The sequence below is a fragment of the Euprymna scolopes genome, chromosome 5 (genome assembly GCF_053919585.1).
Source record: "Euprymna scolopes isolate OS-2025 chromosome 5, ASM5391958v1, whole genome shotgun sequence".
In the NCBI taxonomy this organism is placed as follows: domain Eukaryota; kingdom Metazoa; phylum Mollusca; class Cephalopoda; order Sepiida; family Sepiolidae; genus Euprymna; species Euprymna scolopes.
Window position 1 is genome coordinate 38,015,816 of NC_136486.1, and position 14,336 is coordinate 38,030,151.

General features: G+C 33.7%; 1 protein-coding gene across 1 annotated transcript; it reads left to right on the forward strand.

Moving 5' to 3' along the window:
* Nucleotides 1–63: 63 nt before the first annotated feature.
* On the forward strand, nucleotides 64–9,324 carry LOC145276768 (KICSTOR complex protein kaptin-like). Its single transcript, XM_080128023.1, has 2 exons — nucleotides 64–597; nucleotides 7,492–9,324. Exons 1-2 carry the CDS (start codon nucleotides 64–66, stop codon nucleotides 8,566–8,568), a joined length of 1,611 nt encoding a protein of 536 aa, XP_079984149.1. The 3' UTR covers nucleotides 8,569–9,324.
* The last annotated feature ends 5,012 nt before the right edge of the window (nucleotides 9,325–14,336 follow it).

Genomic DNA, 14,336 nt, shown 5'->3' on the forward strand with positions numbered 1-14,336 from the left:
GTTTTAAGCAGTTAATTAACTGTTTTGAAGTAGTAGCGGTTTGTGTGCTTTTAGCTGTACACTATGGATGGTAAATGCCAGTGGATAGATGCCCATTTTAGCTGCCTCCCATCGCAGAGCAATGTTTACGGTTTAGCTAAATTTGCCAAAGCAGATGGCACCACCAAACTCTTGACAGGATGCATGAATGGGAAAGTGATGAGCGTGGAATATCAAAAAAGTACTGACAAACTTCGACCGTCGTCGAGGGAAATCCAATTCACTTACATCCCGGTTGATGCTGAGCTGGTCAGTATCGACGCCTTTCGGAAATGTCATCACGGGGACGAACTTATCATCGGAATCGCTTTCCTCAAATTGGAAGAAAATGAAAACAAAACGGAAACCTGTCAATTCCTCAACATTTATTCGGCATGGGAGAGCGAACTGGATGTGAAATTAAATTTTAATTCTGAGCATGTGACCCCCATTTGCCAATACATGAAATTAGAATTTATACCGTATCAACTGACGCACACTCAACTGATTACAGAGGATTCGAAAGAGACTGTCTTTTTGCTAAGCGGCGGCGACAAAAAAGTCCATCTTTATAGAGAAGTAAGCGATTACGTTATTTTTTTCATTTTTAGTAAATTTGTGTCCTCTAACCATAGGATTTAGTACTTATTATGCACTTATTGTACCGTACTGAAATGTTATTTAGAAAGCCATTCTTAATATGGGGATAGTGTTTTGTAACTGTTCTGTACTTCCTAACAGTTTAATAAGATATCGTAAAACTAGAATTTAACTTGAAAATACTGCTAAAAAATAGAGCGGTAAGTCCATAAACATCAAAATATTTAAAAAAAAAAAAAAAAAAGTTACCAGTAATCTCCAAAGTAAGCGTGATGATTATCTAGCGTAAAAATAATTATACCGGCAATTATTTAATTTCCACCTTTTTCTTGAAGTGGAGAAAATCACATTTTAAATGTGTCCAAAGGCCAAAGATGGCGGTATCGGCTGCTCAAAAGTCAACTCTAATCGTCGGAATATGAAACGAAAAACGCATCTAGGCAAACTTAAAAGTTTGAAACCAAAATGAAAACTGAACACACTTTGAGAAACAACCGTTCGGTATTTTACTTTAAGGCCCGTCTCACGTTCATATATAACAATTTTTATTTTATTTTTTTTTTTTTGTGCTAAAAACGAGACCGCTTCCGTCGCAAAAAATAGTTTTCATAAATTACTTTTCCGAAAAAGTGGGTGATCACTTTTCCATTAAAATTTAGCTTAAAATGAGCACCCACTTTCTGGCCACCTAAGAGAGGGGGTGATTGTGTTTATTGGCTGAAGTCTTTTGTTTGATTTCTTTTGCATGGTATTTTAACCCCTCCCCTCCTCCTCCTCCTCCCCCCCCCCCCGAACTCTGGGACTATTTTCCCTTTCACAGCCTAGCCTTCATTTACGTTACGTGCGAGCATAAACGAAGGCTGTTAAATGTCGGATGCGCGTACAAAATGGCCACCCGTGATAACATAGAATTACATGGTTTAATATTTGGAAAACTGCTTGTTTTTCGTTTAAGGTACTCCTTGGGCGTTGAGTTCCATGGCGACCAGCTGAAAAATTTAATGGGTAAATGTTTACAGAACACCGACCAATAAATTTTTTATGTTTTCGGGGTCGCTGACAACGAATCTGATATTAAAACCCGTCGCAAATTTACCGTTTGGGGTTTCTGTACCCATAGAATCGAAAAAGTTGTCAAAACAAATATATAACAAATGTTATCAAAGGCAGGATAAGTTACTTTTCTACCAAACTGGATATAATTTTCGTGTTTTTATTCAATGTAACATGTTTATTCAGCTTGAAAAACATGCAGTGTTTACCGATGTATTGGAAAATTCAAAATGGCGCCCGACTCTCTCTTAAACACGGTAAGTTCGGGAAAAGGTGTTATAAATAATAAACTCGACAAAATACTGTTAGAAACTCGCTCAATATATATTACCGTGACATTGGTTGACATATATTCGGTGTTTTTTTAATAGTATTTTGTCTAGTTTATTATTTATAACACCTTTTCTCGAACTTACCGTGTTTAAGAGTCGGCCGCCATTTTGAATTGTCCAGTACATCGGTAAACACTGCATGTTTTTCGAGCTGAATAAATGTTACATTGGTAGAAAAGTAACTTATCTTGTCTTTGATAACATTTGTTATATATTTGACAACTTTTTCGAATCTGTACAGTAATACAAACCCCATACAAGCTACCGATGTATTCGAAAATTGCAAATGGCAGGCACTCTGGTAAACACGGTAAGCTTGGGAAAATGAGTTAAAACTTTTAAAAAACTAATAAAAATATTGTTAGAAACTCGCTCAATATATGTTACCATGACATAGGTTGACATATATTCGGTGGGTTTTTAACAGTATTTTGTATTTAGTTTTAACTCGTCTTCCCAAGCTTACCGTGTCACTGCAGTAGTACTGCAACTGCACTGCCCTGCCCCGCCATTTGCAGTTTTCAAATACATCGGTAAGCATTGTGTTTTTGTTTTTTTTGTTACGCTTTTGTTCGTTTGCTGGCTTCTCTGCAATATACCAATTCAAACAAAAAAAAAACAAAACGAGTTCTAATCGATAATCTGATTTGAAAAGAAACGAAAAGTTAACTTCAAGTTTTACAATATATTTTTGTGGCGAAATACTTGTGAATGCATTCAAAATAAACCATTAATTCAAGTATTGCTTATGGATTTAGCTGAATACGATATTAAAAATCATTTTATATTGGTACTTATTCACTTGTATACCGTGCTAGTGGGTGTATTGTAACTATTCTATACTTTCACCTAACAATCGTTTGAATACATTGATTTAGATTTAAAGTGTTGTGTAATTATTAAAAAAAAAAAAAAAAAAAAAATTAGTTGCGCTCGGGCGTTAAATGGTTTATTGTATTAAATTGTTAGGTGAAAGTGCAGAATAGTTGTTACCGAACTCGCGGGTGTATCATAAGTACAATAGTGATTTTTAAATCCTCCATAATTGTGAAATTATTCAACATTGAAGAAATAATGCACAAGCGCAACTAAATAATTACACATTTTAAATTTAAATCAATGTACTCAAATATATATTGAGCTAAAAGTAGATGGACAGTCGAAAACATTTATTTAGAGATCACATATGTATAAGACAATTATATTATGAAAATTAAATGTTATTTATCAATGCAAGTGCTCAAACTGTTCCTTAATTTACACAGCTTTGAAGGTTGCCTCTTACGCTTCAACTTTTGGCTCCCCTGTATTTTTCACTTTGTGTGCATGTTAAAACGTAACGAGGGTGACTTCCAAGCCCACCTTAAAGGATGGGTATTTTATTTTTAAATTAATAACTTGAAAATAAAATGGATAGCTATCCAAAGGATCTCTATACTTGCGGAGTTAGTCCTGACATAAAAGCTGAGCAATCTGAAAGTTTTTTTCTGCAGAGGAATGGGGCAATGTTTTTAGCGTATAATTAAGTTTAGATTTAATATTAACTAACCTCTCCATGTTAAGGGGTGCTTTTTTTTTCTTTTTTTTTTTTTTTTTTTACAATAGCAAAAAAGGAGTGAAAATAAATATATAACGAGTGTTACTAAAGGAAAGGTAAGTTGCTTTACTACCTACCTAGACATATTTTGTTTCAACTTATTTAACTCTTTATTGAAATAAAGTAATGTCCAATCTGAGTTAGAACAAAAATGGCAATTTTGTTGTTGCTATTTGGATCCTCGATAATCATTGAAAAATCAAATTAAACAAAATGCAAATTAGAACACATTTTAACACTATTGGTAACCTTTATTGAATGGGTTTCTCAATCCAATATGAATCCTGACGCAGGTAATTCTCTTCCAATAATCTGGTGCTTTCCAGTCATCCATAGCTTCCATCTCAAAGCCAACAACAGTGCATATAAATATCTATCGCATTTTACTACTAAATACTGTTAGAATTTTTTTTTTTTTTTTTTAAATCACCATGCGTAGCTGGTCTGAAGCAAGTTTGTGAAAAACGAAAAAAAAATACTTCCTTTGCGACCCTCTTCTTGGGTTTCTTAACTACATGTAACAAATATAGTGCTCTTAACTAGTGAGGAGGGCTTTTATAAAAAGAATGAACCTTCTATTAGTAATAAATATCCACCAAACTATCATTCATCTTGGCGATTAGAAGAGCCTCTTCTGTCCCAGCAGCTACAATTTAGTAAGTTTAGCCCATTATTTATCACAATTCTTAAATTCGAGAACTTGCAGAACTACTTTATCACAATCATCCTATACATTGTCAAGTTTTAATTTGTAATCTTGGCATTTTGTTACCTTACTTATATATTTTCTTGGTCGGTTTTTGTAAATTGATACAATGCAATCCTTTACAAAATACTAGGCAATGTTTGTTTTGTTTTTCCATTCTCCTCCACCTCCTTCAGTAATTTGGCTTGATTTATGTGGTCACCTAAATGTAAATGAAAGGTGCATCTTTCATTTATGGATTTTACTGAGCCGATACTGGTAGTCATATCGGCTGATTTGTGAAAGCACTGACTTTCACATGATTTGGTCAATTAAGAACGATCCTAAATTGTTTCTTTGAAAAATTAAGGGAAGTAACTGTAAAAAAAATAAAAAATTGTAGAATCTCAGGGTAATGGATCAGTATTTTGCTTCCTCTGCACAAACTTGAATAGATAATTTTCAAAGAAAGTGGAGTAGCAAACAGTCTTGACAAGCTTCTGGGACTGACCTTCACTTCTGGTCTGAAATGGAACGCGTACATCAAATCTCCAGCCAAGATCGCTGAAAAAAAATGGATCGTTCTGCCAGTCTAGTAGGTATCTCACTGCATGTACAAGATCAAAGTACGTCTTAGGATGGAGTACTGTTGCCACATCTGGATAGGAGCTGGTTGGTGCACTTTGTCTTGTCTTGATAGTTCAAAACCTAGTAAATGATGCCCTTTTTTTTCCCCTGCAAACTCTTTCCCACAGAAGACATTGCAAGCCTGTCTTTGTTCTATCATTATTTTCATGTCACGTGCTTATCAAAGCACTCGAATAGTTACAACCACGATCAACAATTTCCCTCCTATCTGTGCCTAAATCTAAATGCAGATTTTATGAACAAAGCTCCTTTCCTAGAACTGCTTACCTGTGACCAATTACAATATGGTAACCTTTAAGTTCAATATAAACAAGTTCTTGTTCAGCAATTTTCTTAAATAAGTAGACTTCTGCCCAATCTACACCATTAACGATTACTACACTATCATCTTGCATTCATTAACGCTTATCCTCGAGTGGCCTTGATAAGTGACTCCCTTGTAAAATAAAAATTTTTAATTCATTTGCCATGGCTCTACATGCCTTCTTCCAGCCTGTGAGTGCATGTTCAGTTGTCCTTGTGAACAAGTTGGTTTCAACTTGCATTTCTTAATGTTGAAATTTAATTCCAGTTTTCTTTAGCACAGCTGAGATCTTAGTCCTTCACATTACTAGACATTGCTTTTTTTTTTATATATATATATATATATATATATATATATATATATATATATATATATACACAATACTTTAAAATTTTACATAAAGAATGGGGGGGGGGGTCCTTGTTGAAACAATGTGCCATGAAGCCAAAAGTGAATGGGGGTCGAGGGGTCATCCACTTCGTCTATTCCCTAAGCTAGTAGTTCACTCACCATAATACCTCATTCACTTTGTGGGCCTAAACTGAATGTTTTTCAAAATTTTAGTTATAAAAACATAATCCAATCACAGCAGATCTTTTAATTCTTGTCCAGAATTCCTTATATATTAAAAATCACAATCTTTGTACATGCCCATGAAAAAAACGAAAATATATTCCAAAAATCATGTGAATTGATCAAGTAGTTTTATTTTTATAAAGAAAATCATTTTTAAGCAATTTATGGGAATCTCCAGTTTTGAATTATCTCTTGTTTTTTGTTTCTTTTTCAAAATGGCAAGTGAAATGGTCATTCTTCCAATACTCATAAAATTTTATTTTTCATTTAAAAAACAATTTATGTAACTTTTGGAATATTTTTGTCATGGGTATGTACAGGGTGCTTGAAAAGTCTTTGGCACATTTTGACATTAAATATCACAAGAACTAATATAAAAACGCATCTGGTATATTCTGAAAGCTTGCAATCAAGTTTTTCATTGAATGTTCAAAAGATGTTAAATGTGAGAACCATTATTCACATGATCCACATCAAGCTGATTGTCCAATTCTTACCAAACGCATCCCAGCATTGTGTTATCAATAGTTGCAACAGCTTCTGTTATTCAGGCCTTCAGCTCATCCACATCTCTTGGAATAAGAGGCACATAGACCAGTCCTTTCACAAATCCCTACAAAAATATTCCAGGGTGTGAGATCTGGGGGGCATATTGAACAAGTGTCCAGTTTTTGCAAATTGAAGAAAAATGAAAAAATTAGCCTTACAAAAATCTTTGGCACCACTTTCATCTTGCAACTATTCATAGTTAAGCAGATATGAGGACTTTAAATTTGTTCAAGACTTTTGGATAACCCTATATATCATGCAGAGTTTTTATTTTTTTTTTTTTTTTGATATTGAGGATTCTTAACAAGAATTGCTATTTTGATAGAATTTTGGTCTATAATAGTATACATTATAAAAATGTTATGGTCAATCAATTAGGTAATTAAATCTGAACGAGTTTCAGTTTGGAGTTTTATGGCACACTAACCCTTTTAGAATTACTGATTAATTATTGGAAATGATAACATTTTCATTGATTTGAAATAACACTTTTGTCTCTAAAAGCCTAAATTTAGAATGTTATTAAATAAAAAAAATTTAAAAAAACATATATATATATTACATCCTTTTAGATGAGGCTTCATAATCACTTTTATGTGGACTATTATCCTCATCTTCATAGTTTTTGTTTCACCACGTTTCGGCCAACTTAACCTCTGGCTTTCTTCAGGTGATTAACTGTGGTGGGATAGGAATGTAGTCTTGTAACTGTATCACCAGTAATTACTGCTTTCCATAGTTGTCAAACTAATCCTCTGGTTTGCTTTGGGTAGGATTGAAACCACTTTCAGGCAAGTCTCACCTGGAAAAATACTCAACGTCTATCCACTACATCATGGGCCCCGAAGGAAGCCAATAATTATTGTTGTACATTTACAAGACTCTGCATTCCTATCCCACCTCAAGGAGGTCAGAGGATAAGTTGGCCAAAACGTGAAACAACTATGAAGATAAGTCTGCATAAAAATGAATACACAATTTTTAGTATGTACATCTTCATCACAGAACAAAGATGCCATATTTTAATCCACTGTGAATTTAAATAATCACCCCCCCCCCTAGATCTGTTAGGCCCACCTTAAAAATACCAATTTGTTTCTTTTTAATGTAATTTAAATTTTATTTTCAGGTTAAAGTTGATCTCGAACATTCCTTCATGGAAACGCCAATATTGGATTATTTCCCAGAATTCAAGAACATCACAAGCAACATTCTCTGGATGAATATCGTCTACACTAACGACAACAAACAACGAATCACTGCACGCGGGCATCAAAGTGGCGAGATTATTGTTTTTGTTGTAGAGCCTTTGGCGAAAGAAATCCTGCACGAATTCTCTATTGTTCATGATGGTCCAATCACCAGGGTTCTGTTATTCACTTCAGAAAACAAGGTCCGCATCCCTTCCTGTCTGGACAATATTGTCGCCAAAGAATCTGCTACCAAAGAGGAACCATCAAATTTGGAAAGCTTCCATTTGTTAGTTGGAAGTGCTATCGAACAATCTGTAGTTTATCAGAATATCATAAAGAATAAATTTGATGACCAGCTTCTGCTGCCAGATAGCGACAAGTATGACTGCGTCATGTGTGCTGCTGCAGTTGATATTGACTTTGACGGGAAGAATGAGCTTCTCCTGGGGACTTATGGTCAAGAACTGTTGACTTATAAATTTCAAGCCATCCAACCTCAGCCTCCTAGCGCTCCTGTAGATAACTTTGACGATATCGACTGTATGAACTCAAGACGGAAGGCTTATTCTTTTTCAGTGAGTACCAAAAAAATGTACAAGAGTCCAACTGTTGACAAAACGCCATCCTCCAAGACTGTTTATAAGGATGACCTCAGTATGCCAGACAATTGGACTGTTAATACCTACTCAGCTGAAACAGGAATTATATCCCATCGGCTCAACATGCAGTCTTCTTCTCCCGGACAGGTGAAAGAAGGTTACCAGCTTCTGTGGCGTCGTAGCTTTTCAGCACCAGTCATGGCTGTAGAACATGCTGATGTCATGGGAGACGGGATGGATGACCTTATTGTCTTGACCTTAAAGGGCTTGCATATATTACAACCAGACTTGTCTAAAGTGGCTGATGTTTGCCTGAGCAGGCTCTTTGATTTGTATCGCTCTTCATCTAAGTCAAAGAAACCAGAAAAATCGCCTGCAGAAAAGTCATCTTCAGCCGAAGCAGTAAAATCCTAAAAACGAATAAGATATACATGAATACAAATATTTTTATAAATATTTTTTCAGGTTTAAAAACAATTTAGAAACCAAATGTTAGACCACTTGTAGTGGGCGAACCTTTTGCTTATAAAGTGTTCGTAAATGTCAAATCTTACTAATGGAGATTTTGTATCTGTTTGAAGCTCAGATTTTTAATATTCAATTTGGGGATGGTGGGAGCATTCGTTATATCATCCTTCCCAGACATTACTTATTGGCAGTGCTATATCATCCTCCCAGGTATTACCCTCCCACTTTTTTTTTTTTTTTTTTTTTTTTTTGTAGGGGGTATTGAAGCATTTGTTCATGATGCCATTCTCTAAAGCATTACATTAAAATATTTTTTATATTCATTTATATCCTATACAATTAATAGAAAAGCCATTCTAGCTATTACATGGAGTTTTATAAAGTTTTAAGATTTGATATTTCGCAGAAAATGGAGTATCTTCAGGATATATTAAGAATATCATTTGGAATTTTTTTTTAATGGCTCTAAAATAATTTAAATTTGACCGATTCTATATGATGTAATTTCAATAATTTTTGGAGTTTTTTATTTATCAAAATGTTTGAGCTTTCCTCCAGTCTTGTTCTGGTATAAAAACCAGTTATAAAAAAAAAAGGTATTTTTAAGTAAGGAAAAGGCAGACATTTGGATGCAATATCCTCTGCATAAATTTGACAATCGATCCTTTTAAACTATGTAAAAAATAAAAAAATAAAAAAAAAGTAATTTTTCTCCAAATATTTATAAGGAAAATTATCTTATTTGTAAATCTTTCGAGCTAAATCTCATGTTTCGGAATTTGCGATAATTCGTATTTCGATTATTCATATTTACATTCTTCACAATAACACTCTCCTCTTGGGTGTTATTTACCGAACGTTTCAGTCAATGTACCTTCCAACCTTTGTAAGGTGTCTCGATCCTCAGTATGGATGGCACTCAAAAGTACAATTGTAAAATTCCACGCAGACTCCAAAATTCAACAAGATATACCTGAAAAAAGGTCGGAAGTTACATCAACCAAAATATGAAAATAACATGAACGGTAGTTTAAATAATTAAAATTTCTTTATTCAATTACTCAAACTTTGAAAAGATGCTATTGACAGAATAAGTTTCTATGTTATGTGTCACCTACTTTGGCTTTTTGCATTTAGAAAAAAACTCTGGCAAATATTACTCATCTCTGACTTGTGAAAAAAATGACAGCAACATTTAAGAAACTTAATTTTTACACAAATATCCCAATTTATTTTCTGTCTTGCTATGATTAGATACCATCTTCTTCCCCCCCCCTCCCCTCTTAAGAATAGGATTTCTGGATTGGGACAAAAATTCAAATTACCTCTGTCTAGAAAGATTTCTTAGTTTTTCATAATAATTAATATATCAATCTGATTTTCATTCTTTTGTTCCATATCCTTAAATTTTTTTTTTTTTTTTTTTTTTTTTTTTTTTCTTAACTTTTGGATTCTTTCCTAAAGGAGCAGATATATTCATGTCTGGAATGATATTAACCTCAGAAGAAGAATCATTAAGTTTGCTACTTGACACGGTTTCAAAACAAATTGTACAAAACCATTGTTTATTGATGCATCATGGTCTTCACATGAAGGCAAAAAATTAGACTTTAAACTAGCAGGCTGCCTGGCATTGCCAGGTCGTAAAATACGCATAAGCATACTTTAATTCATGTAAGTTTCTTGATTAATTATTATTCAATATAATAGTCTCAAGTTATGAAAACAAAAATTACTTGGGTACCAGCAGCTAGAATCAAAATCAGAATGTTTAGCACTCCAGCCTTAGTTGTTATTTATCTCTCTGACATCGTTACTGTTTGAGCTACTGACAGATGGATATGAAAGCTTAAAAATTAAGCAATTTTATGCTATGATCCACATGTAAGAGTAACAGCAGGCGTAATGTTAGACTTACTTGCCAAGGTCAACTGTCTTGTTTTTAATTTTGAACCCTTAGCAACAATTTTTACCAGTTAAAAACCAAATCGAAAGTTTGCTGTCAGTTCAAATACCATATATATTAGTGATGGGACGATTCCAATGTTTTCCCCAAATTCTGATTCTTTATAAATCTATAAATATTAACTATAAATTCATTTTTCATGATTACCGTTAAATGTGTGAATATTTTCTCAAACATAAAAATACTTAGGAGTGATGATCTATCGGTTTTAGTTTCACTGGTAGTTTAAAATCAACATTTTCATGATTTTTTTTATCATTAATATTAGTAGTAGATTTTGATTTAAACAAAATCAAATAATAAAAAAAAAAAAAAAAATTAAAAATGTAGTTTTTTGGGGTTTTTCCCATCAGAAAATAGGCAAAAATGTTTAGATTACGATTCCTATTAATCGTCTCGGCACTACTATATATCAAATTTCAATTGTACGCCAAATATTCAGGTTATATATATATATATAATCAGCAGGTCGCCTGGTCATAAAATACACTGAAATATATTTTAATTCATGCAGATTTCGTATTTATAGTCGATTCTCCAATAATCATATTGTACCCAATAGATAGTAATGATTTCAAAAGTAAAGACTATGCTGGAATCAAAATCTACAGCTGTCCGTTAGTGTATGACCTAAATCCATACATGTAAAAAAAAAAAATAAATAAATAAAAATAAAAAAAAAAAAGTTCTGCTAACTGTCAATTAGCACATACAGATAGAAATTGGGATAGTCAATGGTTAATTTTTTTATTTTTTTTATATCCAGTTTCAAGTCTGGAAAATAAAAATTCAGGAGTTTAGAGAATTTCTGCACACACACATGCAGATGCAAATATAGGGCATACTGATGAGGTTTTCCAGAGTGTTGGGAAGCAATTCTCCTTAAAACGCTTAAACAGTTTGGTAAGTATGGAAGCAAGTTCTGGTTGAAGCTTTTTCAACACTATAATTGGAATACCGTCAGAGCCAGTTGCTTTACTGGAATCAAGATAAACACAAAATAGGGCAGTTACCAATGACACCACGCTCTATAACAGGTATGAGAGGGGGGGGGACAAATGAACACCTCTCTAAGAAAATGGCAGAAACACTAGAGGATGACCTCCATTCTGTAGTGGAATGGGGAGAAAAATGGATGGTCACATTCAATGCTGCCAAGACTAAGCTTGTTTCCTTCATTAACTACAAGAAACCTTCTCTACCAGCAATAGCCAAGAACACATTGCCTGAAAGTACTTCTTTTAAACTCCTTGGCCTAATGTTTACAGGGAACATGAACTGGAATATACATTGAGAGCATTGCCAAGGCTGCTGCAAAGAAGGTGGGCTCTCTCTACCGGGCTAGAAAATTACTTGCGTCTGAAAGTATTCTGTACCTCTGTAAGGTCACCATTCGCCCATATATGGAGTACTGTTGTCACATTTGGACTGGTGCATCTGCTGCTTGTCTCTAACTCCTGGACAGGGTTCAAAAGAGTCGCCAACCTGATAGGTCTTGAACTGTCATGTCCCATCGACGAAATGTTACATCCCTCTGCCTGTTCTATAATACTTTAATGGTGGATGCTCTGACGAACTGCAAACACTTGTACCTCCTCAACGTGACTACCCTCCCCTCCCCGGACAAGCAACTAAGTCCCACTCGTTTACAGTAGAGATCCCTAGGTGTAAGAAAGCCTTTTACTCCAATAGTTTCTTCCCCAGAACTGCAAGTCTTTGGAACTCCCTTCTGGGATTCTGCTTTTCCCAACTGTACTGATATGTGTAATGTGAACAAACATCTTGCTACTCATCTCCCTTCATAATGTCCCCGATAATAGCCCCCTATTTCAAAGTGGCACTGTGCCTTGTTTGGGGTGAAAATTGAATGAAAAAAAAAAAAAATTTAAAATTTAAAAACCTATATGGTTCCCCCAATTGATGTCTTGAATTTTAGGAGAAAAATAAAAATTAGCCCCAAAAGGTTTCTCACTCCTAAAACATCCTGGGGCTCAAGCCCCAGAATTTTCCCAGGGTCAAATATTACGTTTTCAGTTGTATGTCTATGTGATCTTGCTTTTGGGTAACTTTCAGCTAAATCTAATGGTTGGTAAAGATTTTGTCCCAAAAAGTGCTTTTTAACCCCTTTGTGATGTACCCAGAATAATCAAAAAAATTTGTTGCATTTCCTCCTCTGGGTAGTTGTAACTTCATGCAAAATCTCACAAAAATGTAACGAGTAGTTGAGAATTTGGGAATGAACGGATGAGGGTGAATTCTAAGGTCCAAATCCGACTAAGTCTGTGGACCAATAATCCACAACATTCACATTGATTAAGCCAATTTGTATAAATTTTTTTGATATGTGCTTGTTTGGTGTCTGAACAGTTAATTTTGATTAAATTGTACTTGATAATCTTTAGTTTTTAGTGTACACTAGCATGTCCATAAATTTTCCAATTTATATTTTGTACATACCTTTTTAATATAGATAATTTAAAGCGATTTCTTATAGATTATATTTTTTTTTTTTTTTTTTTTTTTTTTTTTTTTTTTTTCCAATGGAAATTGCTCCACGCAAGGCATGGATCCACTTAATGTAAGAAACTAAGAAAAATATTACTTCAAGGTTAAAAAAAAAAAAAAAAAAAAAAAAATTGCCAATGATAAACGTTAGTTGGAATAGATTCTGACCCAGAAAAGTGTTAGAAGCATCGCTCCTGGAATGTGAGAACTATAGCATAAAACAAGGGAAGCAAAAGTTACAGTTGCTGTAAGTAAACCCAAAAATCTATTAAACAATTGGTTAAAAAATAAAATGCCTAAAATTACTCCTAGGCAACCCCAAGTTTAGTATATTTTCTATTTTTTTCCAAGAAATATTTAAACATCTTGGACTGAATATTGTATGTATTTTGGAAGAAAATGCTGTGATTCAACTCATGTTTCTCATGTTGATTTCATCACATTTTATTTCTTTGTATCACATTGTCATTAAACTACCTCAGTACAAATTGAAATTGTTTTTATTTTGTTTGAACATAGCATATCAGTTATATATATATACTAATATATATATATATATATATATATTAGTATAAATTTTGAACGGCTACCAGTTATGCCAGATTTTTTTTTTTTTTTTTTTTTTTTTTTTTTTTTTTTTTTTTTGTATATGGTCAAAGTATCCAATAAATTTTCTATTTGGCCTCTAATATTCTTTGTGGGGAAGTTATAATCAGTTTAACATTCATTTTTATATACTGACATTAGATAGCTTTAAAAAAAAAAAAAGACTTTCAATGTAACCTCTGACCAGGTTTTTAGTTATCCCCTTTTCCTTAATCACTTATTCTTACTTTCCTGAATCTGCTCCTTCAGCTTTTCTATTTATTAACCCAAGGACTCTCTTCCATTTAATATGACCACACCATGGAAGTCTCCTGTTCTACATGTATCTCCCTACACGTCATGAAAATAACACATAAATCTGACAATCTTTTGGGGTGGGGAGAGCAAACAGCTATATAATTTCCTGGAGGGTCAAACACCTAGTCTCATGGTGGAGAACCAATTAAAAATTAGTCACATGGAGCCTCGATTATTGCTTAAAAAATCAAATCTCGCAAAAGTACTCGTAATAAAAAATAGTGTGGTTGAACATTACATTTTCTTACCATTGGTGACGGTTATTAGCTGTGATTCCATTTCATTCGAGAGATCAAGACTCCACTTGACTATCTAATGTCAGCCAGTTTTTTTACATTCT

Excerpts from the sequence above, each read along its gene's own strand:
- LOC145276768 (XM_080128023.1), top strand. The coding sequence starts at position 64 with ATGGATGGTAAATGCCAGTGGATAGATGCCCATTTTAGCTGCCTCCCA. Across the intron at positions 598-7,491 it reads AAGTCCATCTTTATAGAGAA|GTTAAAGTTGATCTCGAACA; the intron begins GTAAGCGATTAC and ends TTTTATTTTCAG.